General features: G+C 38.4%; 1 protein-coding gene across 1 annotated transcript in view; it reads left to right on the top strand.

Annotated features, from left to right (window-relative positions):
* The window catches only part of VPS41 (VPS41 subunit of HOPS complex), a 107,476-nt gene that overhangs the window by 40,269 nt on the left and 50,967 nt on the right, over positions 1 to 16,240 (top strand). Inside the window, exons 6-8 of the mRNA XM_083823116.1 lie at positions 5,193 to 5,255; positions 6,473 to 6,538; positions 15,880 to 15,999. Of these exons, the coding sequence (XP_083679242.1) occupies positions 5,193 to 5,255; positions 6,473 to 6,538; positions 15,880 to 15,999 (249 nt within the window). The remainder of the gene's footprint in view (positions 1 to 5,192; positions 5,256 to 6,472; positions 6,539 to 15,879; positions 16,000 to 16,240) is intronic.

The following is a 16,240-nucleotide window of genomic DNA, read 5'->3' as shown; positions in this document are numbered from 1 at the left end:
ACTCAAAATTAAAGTCAAATACATTTTGCACAAATGTGCTGTAGGAAAAGTAATTACAAGAATGTCAATAATGTAACCGGTATTAAGCTGATTAACAGCTGTGGCAGGAGGACACGTCACCTTAATCATTACTGCTGTGCCAGTTATACTTCAGTGACTAGTCTGCTGTTCCTGCAAGACAGTAGTTTAATGCCTTTCTGCTATAAATCCACAAAATTGGATTTTGTGGGCATGATTTCTGTGGGCTGGTGGTTTTCATTTTCACACATGTTATGAATGTTTCTCTTGAATTATAGAATCTTTTGATAAGCAATCATAGTTTATCAGAAGAATAAAGTGTCTTACAACAGCCACATTAAATAAATGTAAAATCAATATATGTACAGTTTCCTAAAAAACTGGCACCTACTTCCGTGACTGAGGACATATATCATTTGTGCAGTGTATAACTAACAATTATCAGTGCTTCTCTGGAATGTTGAGCTGTGACATTTAGTGGTTTTGGTGATTGATTTTCCACTTATAAGAATGTCTTTTTTGTTTTTAAGTCGATGGCAGTCTTTTTAATGTTGGTTTGCAATGATAAAATTCTAATGCACAGTGTGTTTTTAAGCTTCTGTTTTGAATATGATGTTCATATACAAATGCAGTGTGTTAAAAATCATTTAAATCATTTCTCAATTTCCACTTGGCTTCCTGAATAGAACATTTCTTACAGAGTAGATCTGGGGGGGGAGGAGGAGTGTTGGTGATCCTAATGGATTTATCCTATTCAGTATAAGTTGTATAAATGAAGACTAAAATTAAATCTTGCAATAGGCAAAATGGGGAAACAACCCCTTTAGACTGTATGCACTTGGATTTTTTCCCTTCCAAATAGGTGTTTTTTTCTGCAACAGGCAGAGAGCCACTTCATGTATCCAAGCCTTTTGTTTCTCAGAGATCTCTTGATGTCGGTATCTTGACACAGTAATTGGGATACTAGTGCCTATCAAAGTGGGTTGTAGAATTTTACAGCCTGTGAGAAACACAGCAACAGTATCCTAATTGTCTTAGCAAGATAAGGGAAGGGTCAGTAATTGTGCACAGTAATAAAAAACATTGAGCTTGCATTGGTGCTTGGGGTATTTTGAATGGTGAGGGGGAATGAGCACTTGCTGTAAGGACTCCTTAGATATGACTGTGAATTACTTACTTGAAATATATATGTTGCAGTAAGGCTACAAGCCATGCTTTTTATTTAATATAATACATTAATGTTAAATTATGTATTTGATTGCAGAAATATTCAGAAATTCATTATTCCTATTCTGATGTGGCTGTATTTGAAAAGGACAAAACTCCATTACTTTAAGTGATGAATCTGCTTTCATTTAGTGAAATAGGCATTGTGGATCCACTAGGTGACACTGTACACTGTACAAGACAACCTAAACTTTGCTTCTCAAGCTGAAGTTAATTCAGATAATGCTTTTGACACAGGGTTGGAGTAACACAAGCGCAATATGAACCACGCTTGTGTTCATGAAGTCCAGGGGCATTGCAACCTCACCATACTGTACACTAAAGACTTAAAAGGTCTGGGTGTTTTAGAAGTTAAACTTTTGACTTTCCTGAGAAAGGTGTGTCTTTATGAAAGAATCCACCCAAGGAGCGGGTGAAAGCACATACTTGTATGTTGTGCTGCTGTATAATAAAAAGGCAGAAATTCCTGGCTAGATAATGTAGCACTTCAACATTCTTGGTCATAGGAAAAGTGTAACTTCACACTCCATGTATCCCTCTTTCAGTACCTCAGTGAGTGTATTGTAAGAAGTTAAATGCTTGTTCAAGTGGTTGCAAGATTATCATTAACTCAGATAAATAAGCAGAAATAGTGAATTCCTTGGAGGAAGGGAGGGAAGGGGAAGGGAAAGAAACAAGTTAATTTTGTTAAATCTGTTTCAAACAAACAAACAAGAAGGATATGATAACAGCTGTGCATTTTGAGCTAACTAGGTTGATATATGTATTTTCTACAAATTACTGAAGGTGTGTCCCACAGGCCACTTACAGGTTTTCCATACTTAAAGTTTTTTTCTTTGAAAATGTTCCTTGCCAATGGACTCTCTGCAGCTGATCATCATCTCCATGGAAAGCAACAGAAGTCAAAAAAAAAAAAAAAAAAAAAACCACCACCATTTTTGTATAGCCACTGGCCAGGTGTTGAAATACGAGGGTATAAGAGGAAAATGCTGGCACTGGAAGAAATAGAAGGGGAAGCACACTTGCAGCTTCAGAGCTGTGTTTTTTTGTTTTTTTTTAGGTTAGATATTTGCTTGTGTACTATCTTGAAGATCCTTGGTCTGACTCCTTGTTTTGCAAAAGTTCTATGTTATTACAGAGTGGTAATATAATTTGTATCTTTATTGACTTTGAACTTCTTATACAAAGAAACATAAAGAATATTGAAACCCCATATGTTTACATGTTTTAGTGTCATGTTTACTACAGCAACCTTTACATTAAGATTTATGAAGTATTAAATTCTACATTTTTCAAAAAATATGGCTCAGATAGATTATGTGTGTGTTCTTGTGTTTTCACCACCAAAAGGTTGGCTGCTTCTTCCACCATGTGGAAGCAAAGAAACAGCTAAGTCTGGATCCGCAGGAGTGGTGAATCCTGGAATCCTTTAAAATTGGAGAGGGCTGGCAAAATACAGCAGGCTCTCATCATGAAATCCTTTTTCCAGCTACCTAAAAACATCATGAGCTGAGTGGGGATAGAAAGTAGAAATAGATAAATCCAATATAGCTTTGTAATATCAAAGGAATCACTTTCTCTCTGAAGAATAAAAGACATTAAGAAGTAATAAACTGTTATACGGTGTCCCTAGAGTAAACATGATAACGTATTTTATGCTGAGTTGTTTTTTCCTCTTTAGTTAACTGGCTTCGTTTTGTTTTCAAACTCTTAAAGAAACGTCTTATTGCCTCATTTGATTCAGTATTAGGAAAATGTTGAAGGCACCATTGCCAATGTTAATTCTGGTTAATTGTTTTTAATTGGAGAGATGTTTTTGAGAATGTTGCTTTCCTGGAATTTCTAGACTTGTGTGTTAACCATTTTTATTAGTTTTCTTCCTCCTTCCTTTCCTTGTATTTTCTCTTTCCTCTGCACCTTATTTTGTTTAGTCTGTTACACTGGGTACAGTGTGCCAACTGATAAAAACAAAAACACAGAAAACAAAATCCTCTAGACATCAGCCCGAAGGTTTTCTAGGCTCACAGCCAGGCCCAACTCAAACATAACCCTTTGGTTGGCTTACATAATCACAGCTTTGCGATGCATCTCACTGTCTCCAAATATTGATTTTCCAATCCTTTGGAGCAGTAGCTCAGCCCCACACAGCGCATGCTGCAGTATTTGTAAAGCATGTTGTTAGAGACTGTATATTCACTAATGAGTAATGGACAGAGCTGATAATGCTGCTACGGAAATGTATCCAGGAGATGAGCTTGAAAGGGAGATGAGGTGTCGTGGGGTGGTTTTAGCTTACCACCACTGCCAAACTTTGAGCCAAGCTGAGGATGGCTTATTTCCTCTCCCATGGCTTAGTTCTTCTTGTAGTTTACCTGGGCTCTAATTTTTAACTCTGTCTCCGTGGTTGTCTGGGTTCTCATCCTCTGATAGCTGAATTGATCTTTTCATAGAGCCATTAAGCTTTATTTCTGTGGCCCATTCCTGGGACTTAGTGGCTTTGTTCTGCAGATCTTTCTCTAGTAATTTTTGATTTATATTTTTGCCTTTTTTTTTGTAGCTGTCCCCGCACCCATTCCAACTCAAGTAGTCGCAGTGGGGCTGGAGAGAGAGAGAACACAACAGAGTTAAAAGAGGATTTAAATCTTTTAGTTAGTCCAACACGTAGTTAGTCCAACTAGCTGAACATGTAGAGCAGAATTACTGAAGGGATTACCTCTCCCAGAAACTAAGGATGAATGACTAAGCCTGTCCAGGAGCTTTCTAAAGTAGATTTGCTGCCAGATACAGTTTTTCATGGACTCGCTTCCCGGGATGCTCTTTTCCCTCCCTTCTCCCACCAGCAGCATCCATCCCTGCTGAGGCTTCTGGCAGTGGGTGCAAACCTCTTAAAATCATCATGTAAAAGCAAACCGTTTATTATTCCTTGTGGAAATAATAATTAGTATATCAATTACTAATCCCTAGTCATCAGTCTTCAGCCCTACTTTACTCCTAAGCTCTGGAGGAAATGAGCTGTCACCATTTCATGTGAGAATCAGGGAAGAGAATGGGGTGTTGCGTGACAACACACTAGACTAAAAGAAGGTTGCACCTGCAAAAAGCTTGAGGAAACCCTACTCTGGGGTCACAGCACCTAAGAAGTCTAATTTTTTTTTTATACCTCTGTACCAATTCTGTAAATAAAGAGAAGAAAACATTTAAAAATCTGTTAATTCTCTTGATGGTAGAAAGATACTTTTTTTTTTTATTCGTGTTGAGCCTTCTTGAGATTAATTAATTCTGATAGATATTCTGATGGCCTATGGTTACAGCTCCAGTGCTGACTGTTAAATGTACTAAGACATCAACATAGATGAGAAGGGAGCAATCTTCAGAGAGAGACTTTCCCAGTGGTCATGGAATAAAACAAAGTAGCACTGAATGTGCCTGGGAGGAGCAGAGGATGCCAAGAAACATATGGGACTTGGTTTTCAGGCTGGTTTTGCTTTATTGTCACAAATTTCTTTTTTCTTATGTAAAGCCTGTATTGCTTGGAGGGGAAAAAATCTTCCAGTTCTTTCTCAGAAAGGAAGAGTTTTTAATTTATCTTCCCCTGAATGTTATTATGTTGCTCATACCTTACCTAGATCAGTATCTGTTAAACAGATTTGATCAGCCTAAAGCAAAAGGAACTTGTCGTTTCTGTGTTTCTGTTTAGGGGAAAAAAAAAAAAAAAAAAGTTAGATTCAAATAAGTACTTTTACTCTGCTGAAAATATTTAGAGATAAGCCAAAATAGAAGTCAAAGATGTCTCAATTAACTGAATAGTTAAATATGACTTTTTACTTCAGGAAAATGTTGTAGCTGTTGGCATTCACACTAAATTTCTACTTGTTAGGGTTTTACATTCACCTTTAATTGTCAAGTGGTTATTGGGTACATATTTTTGTTTTTTTTTTTCAAATTAGGTGCAGGTGTTTGGATTGTATTCAGCGGAAGAGTTTCATGAAACGTTTGACTGTCCTATTAAAGTAAGTGCTTGTTTTAATCTTTAGTAATTGTGTTGTTGTCTTTAATAACAGAAAGGTCACATTGAATCTAAATGAGAGAGGAATACTGCTTCCTTGTAATGTTATTCAAGTCACTAGAAAATAGTTATCTATCTCAATATAAAAGCTTTTGATCTGGTTAGGCAGGAAGAAAGCTGATCTAGGTTTTGTAAGAAGTATTATTGAGTTTTTCAAATACAAAAGGCAAAGTGAAAGAGAAATTGTCCTGTTTCAGCTGTTACCTGTCTCAACATATTTCTCTCTTTGTAGATGTGTGATATAAATTCTGAGGGTTCTGCTACCTGTGAGGTCAATATTTTGCAACCAATTCATATCTGTTAAGCCTATCCTGGGATAGAGCAATGGGTGGCGATGCTGATGTACGGTCCATGGAGGGAAGAATTCAGTTTTACTCTGGTAGAGATAAGTGTGGCTGGCTGGCTGTTGAAAAAATGCCTCTTGCAGAAGTATGGGAAGATCTAGCTTTCTTAGCAAGAAGCATTTATTGTGGGAGAAAAGGTGGTGTGTGCAAGCTACTGTGTTTTGCTGCTTGGGTTCTTACACGTTTGCATTCACTCTTGGAGGGGAGAAAAAGAATGAGCTCATGAAGTTTTCACATACATTGGATGCAACTCACTTGGCTCCTACTGCCATACTGCTCTTACAGCTGTATCTCTTGACAAGTAACACAAAAGCCCTTTTTTTGGCACTGTGATTCAACATGCCAGACCCAGCTATCAGTTGGAACGTGAGCCTGGTGCTTGGTGAGGCAAAGTAAGGAGGCTGTTCAAGCTGTGTAACAACACACAAGATAGTCGTCTGACAATGTCAAGCCTTGTCCTCTAGGTAGGTCCCAAAGAAGACTCACTTGGAGGAATGCTTGCAGTGCTCCTGTGCTGCGTGGACCTCATTCTGCTGCCTGATGTGGAAAAAAGTGGTTGTTCTGCCTTATGTCCCTCAGCATCTTGCGTGTCACGTGCCTTACAATATGGAGAATATTATTTTTGTTCTAGGAAAAATGAGTGGGACTAAGAAACAGACTCAGATGTCTGAAAGAACTGGTCTCTACTTCAGAGACAGAACTCAGCTGTAATGTTTGATATTTGGCAAAGAGCTATCTAGTTAAAAAAAAATGATGCAGTGCACCTTTTAAACTCTTATTTGAGTCATAATCATTTTTTTCTCCTGTTTATACTCAGATTGTTGCTGTTCATCCTCATTTTGTAAGATCTCACTTCAAGCAATTTGTAACAGGAGGAAAAAAGGTAAGCAGTCTCAGTGTAAAGAACTATCTTTAAACAGCTTTTAAAAACAGCTCAGAAGGTTTGTATCTGTGATTTTTTTAACACCTAGAACAAAGAATTCATCTTTTGCCTTCTCTTTATGCACTGCATTGTACCACACTCTTAACTGAGATTCCAGGAAAAAAGTAATGCACTATGTTAAAAACATGTTGCAACAAGTAGAACTTCAGAATAAAAATACTTCTGGCCTTCCAGCTTGGAGGAAAACAAACAAACAAAAAAAAAAGAAATAATTTGTATTTCCTAGGGTAGTAGGGTAGCCTTTCTACATTCATTTATATTCATTTTGATTTGTTGAAGTGGGAGCAGAAGTTAGACCTTAATACTGATCTTTTACAATATACGTTGGTCTTTTGTAGTAATTCAGGAGAGTTCTGAATAGAGAAGAGCTCCCACTTTCTTTTTTTTATACACTTGTGTCTGTGTTATCAAAGTCTTTATTTGAGGAGTTTGCTATTTTATATGCACATTACAATGTTTTATTGGTGTAGGATGTAATTCTGATTTTTCAGAGTACAGATGTTTCCAGGCTCTACAAGTATGATGTGTCACATAGCATATTTTCAGTTAAAATATGAGAAGTTTGATTTGGACCAGTTTCTTGAATTCATGGAATTTTCCTGTTGCCTTCTCTCATTAGTTAAGGGTAAACAATCCTCACCTGTAGATACATTAAACTGAATGTTAAACACTTGTGCTCCATACAACTAAATTTTCATAAACAGTTCAGTATGTTTCCAAGAATAGCTGTGTTTTTTGTTTTGTAAATAGTGTGCGTGTTTGGCAGCTTTTGCAGGCTGGTTGGACCTGATGTTGCCCTTAAAAGAATGCATAGTCAGTGTATGTCTTTGTCAGCCATCAGTTTGTGAAGCTTTTTAGTGCTGATAGAAGTGGTATGGAAAGAGGGAGGCAGGGAATTAATAGAACAGGGCTCCGTCAGGTGGTAAAAGAGCTTGCATTCACCTGATGCTGAACAGAAAAAAACATCAGGGAGTTAACACATTCTCTTTGGTTATCTTTGATTACTTGACAGGTTGTTTTATATTCTGTCCTCTGGGGAATGGTATACTCGTTTTTAATGCATTCATTTTTTGCTGAGGAACTTTCCTCTTCAGGAAAACTTTAATTGACATCTTAACGTAAGGTATTTAGCATTGAAATAAATATCCCTTGACGCCTGTAATTTGATTTTATTGATACATAAAACCAACAAATAAAACCTTTTAGCCGTGTGGTAGAAACCACTCCTCTTTTCTCCCTTCCTCCAAAAGGAGTGTATTTACTTGTATAATGGTGACAACAAAATGCTCTGTAAAGATTCAGGAAATTAAATTTCGCCTACCTATTTATCAAAGATACTTTTTTTTTTTCTTTTTTTTTTTTTTTTCGGAAAAGGCCTTGAAAAACATTTCTGCTCTTTATACTCCTCCTTAAGTTTGAAGCCAACAAGCTGCTTGGGGGGCAGCAGGCAATGGGAATTTGGTCCATGAGAGCCAGGAACAGGGAGTCTGCAGCACGTCCCCTCGGGCTGTGACCTGATGCCTGTAAGTTGTGCAGTTGTGCCAACTCCTTCAGGCAGGAGATGCTCAACTCCTGAGGTCTCTCTGCTTTTTAAGCTTTTGCGTGGACACGGAAATTTCAGCTGCTTGATAGCTGGCAGCGGTGTGAGGCACGCTGCCTGTCCTGCCCCACCTGCACAGAGGCGGTGAGGATGGAGCTGCAGGAAGACAACTATTCGAGGTTGTGATGCTGCTGTGGAAATAAGGCTATCCTCGCTTATATCGGTCTTAAGAGAAAAGCTTTGCTTAAGGCTCTCATGCTATGCTCCTTGCCTGAGCTGCATTCACAAAAATAGTGTGACGATGTGAACTCTGTGCCCAAATTCTGTGGGGTGTATCGTTGTTTTTTCTTACTTTGGGAGATGGAGACTTTACATATATTAGCGTTTTAATTTTCTTTTGTGTTTTTAATCGTTTGCTAAGACCTTTAAAGCAGATAAAAGGAGCGAGCCAGAAAGGAATTTGGTCGTGTACTCATACCCGTCTAGTTGCATTATGAACGTTGTCACAGAATACGAGAAGGATGTTCTTGATTTCTTACGTGAATTTCATGCTGACTTTGGTTTACAGCAAAATAAAACAGAGAAGCCAAACCACATCTGCACTCAGAAATCAAGAACTGCACCCAGCTGCTAACTTGTAATGCTGTGTTTGGTCTTAAATCAAGAAAACACTTAAAGATCTGCTTAAATTTATTAATTTTCTAGACAAGCATCTGCCTTAGTAGGATCCTTAATTGTAGTACTTCTGTGAACGGGGTGGGGGGCTGTAATTGTATTTTACCACCTCCTTAATTATTTTTTTGAGAAAAATACAGCTCATCATAATAATATGAAATGTATGCACAATAGGCTTTCCAGTTCAAATACCCATTGCAGAGCATTTTGCCAAGTTCAAGGCAAGCTACGATGTCTTTAAAAAAAAATAAGTAGAAGAGAGAGGGAGGGAGAGGAGCAAAGCAATGTGCTTTGGGGCCACGTGTTACAGCTGCTCAGTTCCAAAGGCAGGTGTATGGTTGGGAGCAGTGTGAGCTGTCGGGTGGTGCTGAGATTTGCTGTGGCTTTGAAGTGCAGCCTGACCTAAAGCTGACTTGAGAACGGTGCTCCCTGGGGTAACTGCTTAAATCATTACAGATTGCTGGAAGTTTAACTCTGCCTGGCATATGTTTAACTAGGCACATGCTAGAGTCCTTTAAGAACGTTTTTCCTAGACTGCATTATGAACTAATTAACCAATTTAAATTGTTTTCTTATTAATACACTTGTTTTTAAAAGTAAAGAACTTCCATTAAGTTTGTAATAGTACCATTGCCTTCTATTTTGGGCTGGAAAAGCATTTTCCCTCTGTTTTTTCAATGAATGAGCATTATCTGTGCCTAGAAAAAAGGCAGGTATTAGAGAAATGTTGATGGGAACTCAGTGAGAAGCAATAGGTACTATACTCAAAAGAAGCACTTCCTTGCTCTCCTCCCCGTTACCTCTGCAATTAACTTCAGCACCATTGTGGTGGCTTGGCAGATGATGGTAACCCTGAAATAATAATACTGTATATTGTAAATAACAGGGCATTCCTGTCCAGAGCAGACAGTAGAGCTTCAAAGCAAGTGAAAAGACAAATACTGTGCTATTGAAGGCCATAACCTTCTACCTTTTAAAAAAGGGTCTAATCTTAAAAAATAACAGGGTAAAAGCCAACAAAATGAGGGTGGTAAAGCTGAAAACAAGGTGTTCTTTATTTAACTATGAGAATGCTGGTCATTCCCAACACATCATCTAAATGAATATTATTGCAGAGTCGAAGTATCCATTTTATCCCAGAGGGTTAAAGAGGCAGAACCACCAAGGAGAGAAGACTGAAGGATATTGCAGTTCCAAAGTGAAGGTATTGGCGACTGCCTCTTGTGTGAAGATAACTTCGGAGAGCAGGACAATTGGAGGTTTCCTTCTTGGCAGAGGCATTGAAGGCACTCCCTATTTGACGTTAAGATCAATAAATAGACATGACAGATTTTTTAGTAAAGTTCGTAGAAGAATGAATTCTCTGGAGTGATTAAGTCACTCTGCTGAATTTGTGCTATTAAAGTACTGGGGGGATGGGTTCTGCTCAGCATGGTGGTTGGGGACCGAGCACAATTCAGCAAACGAATACTGAAACCAGTATGGGAGGAGGACATTCAGCATCTCAAAGGATGCATTTGTAGGGCATTCATTTTTCATAACTGTTGATTTGAGTATCCAATCTGAAACAATTTCAGCTGGATTTTCAGAGCTAGGGAACCAAGATAAAACTGAAAATTTACCTGGCGACTACAAGTAGTTCCATCTTCATATCTATCTGTATCTGTATCATATCTGTATATGAAATATATACGGTGGAAATACTTAAAATCTTTAATGCAGTCTGTGTTTCTGTTGCTGGAGAAAATACATTATAAGAACTGGTTTTCAAATGCACTTATGTCAACATACTGAAGTCCAATTTATCCTCTCAGAATTAGCATCTGAGCATATAGATGCCCATGGTTGAACATTAGACTCCTCTCTTTGTCTGTTATAAAAGCAGAGAGAACTTAGTGTTGCCTGGGGCAAATTTCTCATTTAAAAAAAATCAAAAATAAAATTTCAGTGTTAGAAGCCTGGGCTGGACCCACATTGTCTCCTGTCTGAGAGGCAAAACAAGATGATCTAAATTCCTTTTCCACTCCAGGTAAAGCAATGCTGTACACAGAAGAAGAATAGCAATTGCAAACAATGCACAAACAGGAAGAGAAACAGCATTCTTGTGGAACGGCAACTGCTCTTATGGATAGTTGAATTTGTATGTTGAAGTCAAGTCTGCCAGGGAATGTCTCAGATTTTTTTTTTCTTTTAATTGTCTGCTTTTTAGTGTCAGCAGAAGCACTTTGCTTTGTGAGTAAGTAGATGACCTTTACCTCTGAACCCTATGATATGTACTTCATAATAACTGGTTGGACTACTTTGACAAATTATTAAATTGTCAGGATGCTGTTTGCAGCACAGTCCATTTTTAGAAAGCAGATAGTCAGCTGTTTGGCATTATGTTGGGTAGAAGAGTACCAGACAAGAAAGGCAGATTGCTTTGTAAGCTATAAAATGTCAGTCAGTAAATACTCAAAGGTCTGGTTTAAGTGAAGAAGGAGTAAATACTGTGGCAATTTCTGTCCATGCATTGGATAATGTACCATAAACAGGAAGCAAACTGTAGCAGCAAGCAACCAAGGCACAATAGTACAGGTCTGACATTTGCGTGCTGTGATGTATGGTGCCTGGATGTATCCTGTATTATTCAACAGATGAGACTTGGAGATGTAGTGCTATGAAGTCTGATTTACTTAATAAGCAGCTTATTTTGTTGTGCTTAACTGAGGCTGGGTTTTCACAATGAAGAAGAGAAACATTCATCTTGTGCTGTAATGGACTGATTTTGTTTGTGGAAAGTGAGAAGAAAGTGCATGTAGTCCTGCATGCAGGTAGTCTGTAGTTGTGTATTTTGCAAAAGTCTGTGTAGAAAACTTTGTTTTTGCCCGAGGTGGCAAGCAAAGAGGATCTAAATACATGAAATGTGGGAGAACTTGTGGCTCTGCCTGCGAGGCTGTAGGACTTGCTTCCAAAGGTGTTAAGGTCTGTAGCTATTTGTGAATAGGCGACATCTGGAATCTAGTGGCTGAGTTATTAAAAGTATAGCCTGTTAGAAGTCCTATGGCACTTTTTTGTATTGAACTCTTCAAAATTTCTAGCTTCTCTGTCTGCCCATGAACTGTACAGCAGAAGCTCCTGTGTTGCATCTCACTACTGCCATCACTTCCCAGAGCCGTGTCTGCCTCTGCTTTCATGTTCAGTTTCCCCAGACTCCCAGTGCTGCGCCTCCTGCCCTCCCTCCACCCACACCCCAGCCCCTTGTACAACAGTGATTGGTGATGATATTTTGAGAACCTATCTTCAGCTGAAAACTTGAGGCTTACAATATTCTCTGCCTCGTTTGAACTCATCCAGCCCGTTGCTGCTCCACACAGAAGTGATAATTTTTTATTGTCGCTATATATTTTCCTAGGGATGCACGATTAAACAGTAAGTCTTCATGTGGCGTGCTGTTCTGTGTTACTCCCAGATATCTGTTAATCTCGGCTGTGCCTGTAAATGTTGTTTTTATGCTTAAAACAATAAATATCTATAGTGATCAGTTGCATCCATGGCAGTAGCATTTTACGTTTTTGTGATCTTGCCTGGCTGAGGAGAGAGCTGGTGAAGCAGGTGCCAAAACCCAGAACAAATGCCACAGGTAGGCATGTCGTCACACTCGGGCAAACAAAGAACAGGACAAGGACTATTTTTCCTGGTATTTATTTCGTTGAATGTGAAAATTAATCCAGCAGGGCTGCTATAGGAAAAGGAAGGGTGGCTCTTCAGTTACAAATTGAAGTCTCAGCCTTCTGCTTCAGCAGAAGTCCTACAGCTCTTTACAGAGAAGGCACTGTGTTGAAACAAAGCAGTTGTGTGGAGTAGAAGAGAGATGTTCTTCACACGTGATGCTGTGCACAGTGCTACAGGAAAAGTCTTGTACTTTGAAACTTTTTACTGTGTGAGAATAGACATCTTTGATTTTAGCATTTTCCTATTTGGTAGTGGGATGAAATTAAATTGAACTATTTCACTGTATTGATACGACCAAAACTACAGTCATTGGCCTCTTTATTCAGAGGACTGAGAATTCCTGTGCATAGTTTAAAAGCTGGGATTACATGCAATTAGTGTTAATGCTAATTGCATGATAGGCTCCATTAAATTCAAGCACTAGTCTATTCTCTTTAGTGGATGCACAGTGCAAATAGAGTTTTGAGCTCTCAGAGGAGTTTAATCTCCTGGTAGTGAAAGATACGGAGAGATGTAGTCACTAGTCCAAGAGAATTATTTTAACTTGTTCTTAAAACCAAAAAGAACCAAGACCTGCACCATCCTTGTCTCACACATTTCAATGTGTCTTTTTTCTCAATAATCAGTAGACAAGCATAAGCAGTTAAGACCCACAGAAAAATCAGTAGAGAGATATAGGAATATTTCAATGTACTGTGAAGGAATGGGGGTGGGGACCCTTGCAGTCAAAGTTAATTTTATTTTGTCTTAGCTGTATTATCATGTTGTGGTTACATGCGAGAGGTGCTGGAAGTGCATTCTAAGCACTACTGTATTGTAACAAAGAACTTGAAAGATTTACCAGAGCAAATCAAAAAGAGGAAAGTATAAACTCTATTGCACAGAATGCAAGACAGTGATTTTGTGGCTGCAGTTGAAATATAAGTACTGGGAATGCTGACTGTCAAAATAGGGGATTTATGGGAAATAAAGTCCTAAAATATTTTCAACTACCAAAAAGAGTGGGAGGTGATAGAAGGAACCCCTCCAGGAATGGTGGATTTTTATGTGTCTAGCTTCTATTGAAGTTTTAAATGGCTTTCTGGTGCAATAAATATTTCATTATAAAGACAGAAAGGAAGACCAAGAAATAAATTAGTCTGCTTATTTTGAGAGAGCTGCATTCAGTGGATAGCAGTTCCAAAGCAAGTAGCAAAGTTGTGTGTTCAGTATTTCAGTTTCCAGGTGTCGCAGTAGGAAATAATAAATAAATAACATTATATATCAGGAAAATGGAGATAATTCCACCACAGATAAAGTAGTAAAGTGTGTTTGGAAATGAAAATAGTTTTGTCTTGAAGCTATAATATTGAGCATCCTTTAGCTTCTATTGCACTTTGTGATGTGAGTTGGGGAATTTGGGGTGCCGCAGTGATTCAGATTAACTTTCCGTCTTTTACAGGCAAGGTCAGCCTGGTGTCTTCTATAGTCCTTGGTTTGAGAATTTAATTAAGCATGTGTAAAGTTGAGCATAGGCTGAAGCAGGATTTTGTTTTACTTTTCTTCTCACCACTTTCTCAGGTCAATTATTTTCTTTCAGTTTTCATACTCAGGTAGAGAGGCGTGAAAAAAACATGACATTCGCAAGCCAAGAACAGTAACAAAATAGCTGGAAAACATCATTGCAAGTGTCATTCTGTGAAACAGCTGGATTTTGTAGGTTAAATAAACTTAAATCACACATAAGTCATAAGCAGAACAAAGATCGGTTAATGTAACTTATATCAGCCAATTTTACTTCACATCATCCACATTGTTTTTCACAGCCTTGTGCGGAAAGTCCAGGTGAAAATGCTATGTATTTGCTGCTGTCTCTACTGGATTGTATTGAAAGAAGCATCTGTGTGGCTTCCCCTTAGAAGTTTGTGAACTGGAAAAAAAGTAATTTTAAAGTTGGAATCAATCAGCATGGTACTCAATTTTAAGTAACATCCTCAGCTTCTGAGTGGAGCTGATTAGTTTGGGTTTTGTTTTGTTGCGTAGCCTTTTTACGGGTGGGAAAATCCCTGAGACTGTCTAAAAGAGAGTCCTTCACATGAGCTGTGGGAAAGGCACTGGGTGGGGTTAAAGTGGCCAGGTGTGCTCTGACGTCTGCTGTGTGCTCCATGGAAAATTTTGTGACCATCCTGGATAGTGACTACTTCAAACTTCTGGAGAAAATCTTTGTCTTTTGGTGCCATCTTGTGGCTGTGGGATAGGCAAGCAGTCAGTGTAATTATCGTCAAAAGTCCCTTACTTTATTAAAAAATGTTATTTTAAACAATTAGTGTCATATCATTATTTATGCAAATAGAGGTGGAGGACACAAGCCTGGTGTGAAAAAGCATATGTGAACAGTAGCAACATAGTCACTCAAATTAGGTCCTTGCAGTTTGTAATTTTACACTTCTTAATGGTTCTTCTGCATTTTATGAGCTTTGGTTCAGGTTATGTATGTGTCCGTGTGTGTGTACTCAGGCAACAGTTGGCAGGACTGGTACCTTACTCCTGTTCCCCTCCAAGCACTATGCTTTGTATCACTTGAAGTGATTCTGTCTTATAATCCTATTAAATAACTTCGTGAAACCACGCAGGAACGCTAAAGAAGTTGGACTGTCATACAGACTGTCTGCATGTAGTAGTGTTTTTCTTTGCTGTGCAAAATATTTCAAAAAATAGTCTGTGCTTTTTAGATATTGCAAAATCCGTCCCTATTTGCAGAACCTGTGATCCCCCATCACACAAGTCTTAAAATCAGCAGTGCTTGTTGTGAGTGCAGTTGCATGTGTTGGACCGTGCAGCATCTCTAGAGCCCTACTGAAGGCTGTGTAGTTCCATATGGGGCCAAGCAAAAGGCTTCAGACTTGGAGGTCTTCAATAATTTTGACTAGCCCAGGCATAAGAGATGTTTTTTACTATCTCCTGCTTTTTAGAGAGAAGAAAGCCCATCAACAGATCGGTGGATAGGTGTAAGACAGCCTGGTTTCTTTATTAGCTTTCTTAACTCGTCACAAGTGCTGTTAGGTTCTCAAATGTCTTAAGTGCTTTATCTTTCAAATGGAAAGAAATATATTTACTATTCTTTGAAAAACTTCATAGGAATGCTGCTGATTAATATAATTATCAAAGTAACTTGATTTTTTTAGTATGTAAGATTCTCAGTGTAAATGTACTATATGAAAATGTTTGATTGCGTTCGCTTTTGTTTTGTGGTAGCTGTGTATTTCTCCCTACCCTCGAATCCAAGCAGAGTAAGAGATAAGGAAGCAAAAAACTCCTTTGTTTGCATACAGCACTGTGTCACAGAAATATTTCTTGTTGCACTTCTTCACAGTTGCTGCTATATGAGAGAGGCTGGATGAATAGATGGAAGCCTTCGGTTTTACATGAAGGGGAAGGAAACATAAGAAACATAAAATGGAGAGGACACTTAATTGCTTGGGCCAATAATATGGTAAGTTTTTGTCACCTCTGTTAAATGAACAGAAATACCGCTGCTTTACACTGATATTTGAAATGTTTTAAAATGGTGTTAATTGCTAAAATATTCCTTTGAAAACTGGTACGTTAGAAGAATCCAGTACATGAGGCACTGAAGGATAGTGCTTTAGGTATGATTTCTTCATAGAGAGCCCTGCTGATTGCATTTACTGCTGCCTGTTCGGTGTTCTCCACGTAACTTGCAGCTTCTGAAG

The sequence above is a fragment of the Anser anser genome (genome assembly GCF_964211835.1).
Source record: "Anser anser genome assembly, chromosome: 2".
Classification (NCBI taxonomy): domain Eukaryota; kingdom Metazoa; phylum Chordata; class Aves; order Anseriformes; family Anatidae; genus Anser; species Anser anser.
Note: the sequence above shows the minus strand (reverse complement) of the source record. Positions and strands in the feature narration are given on the sequence as shown.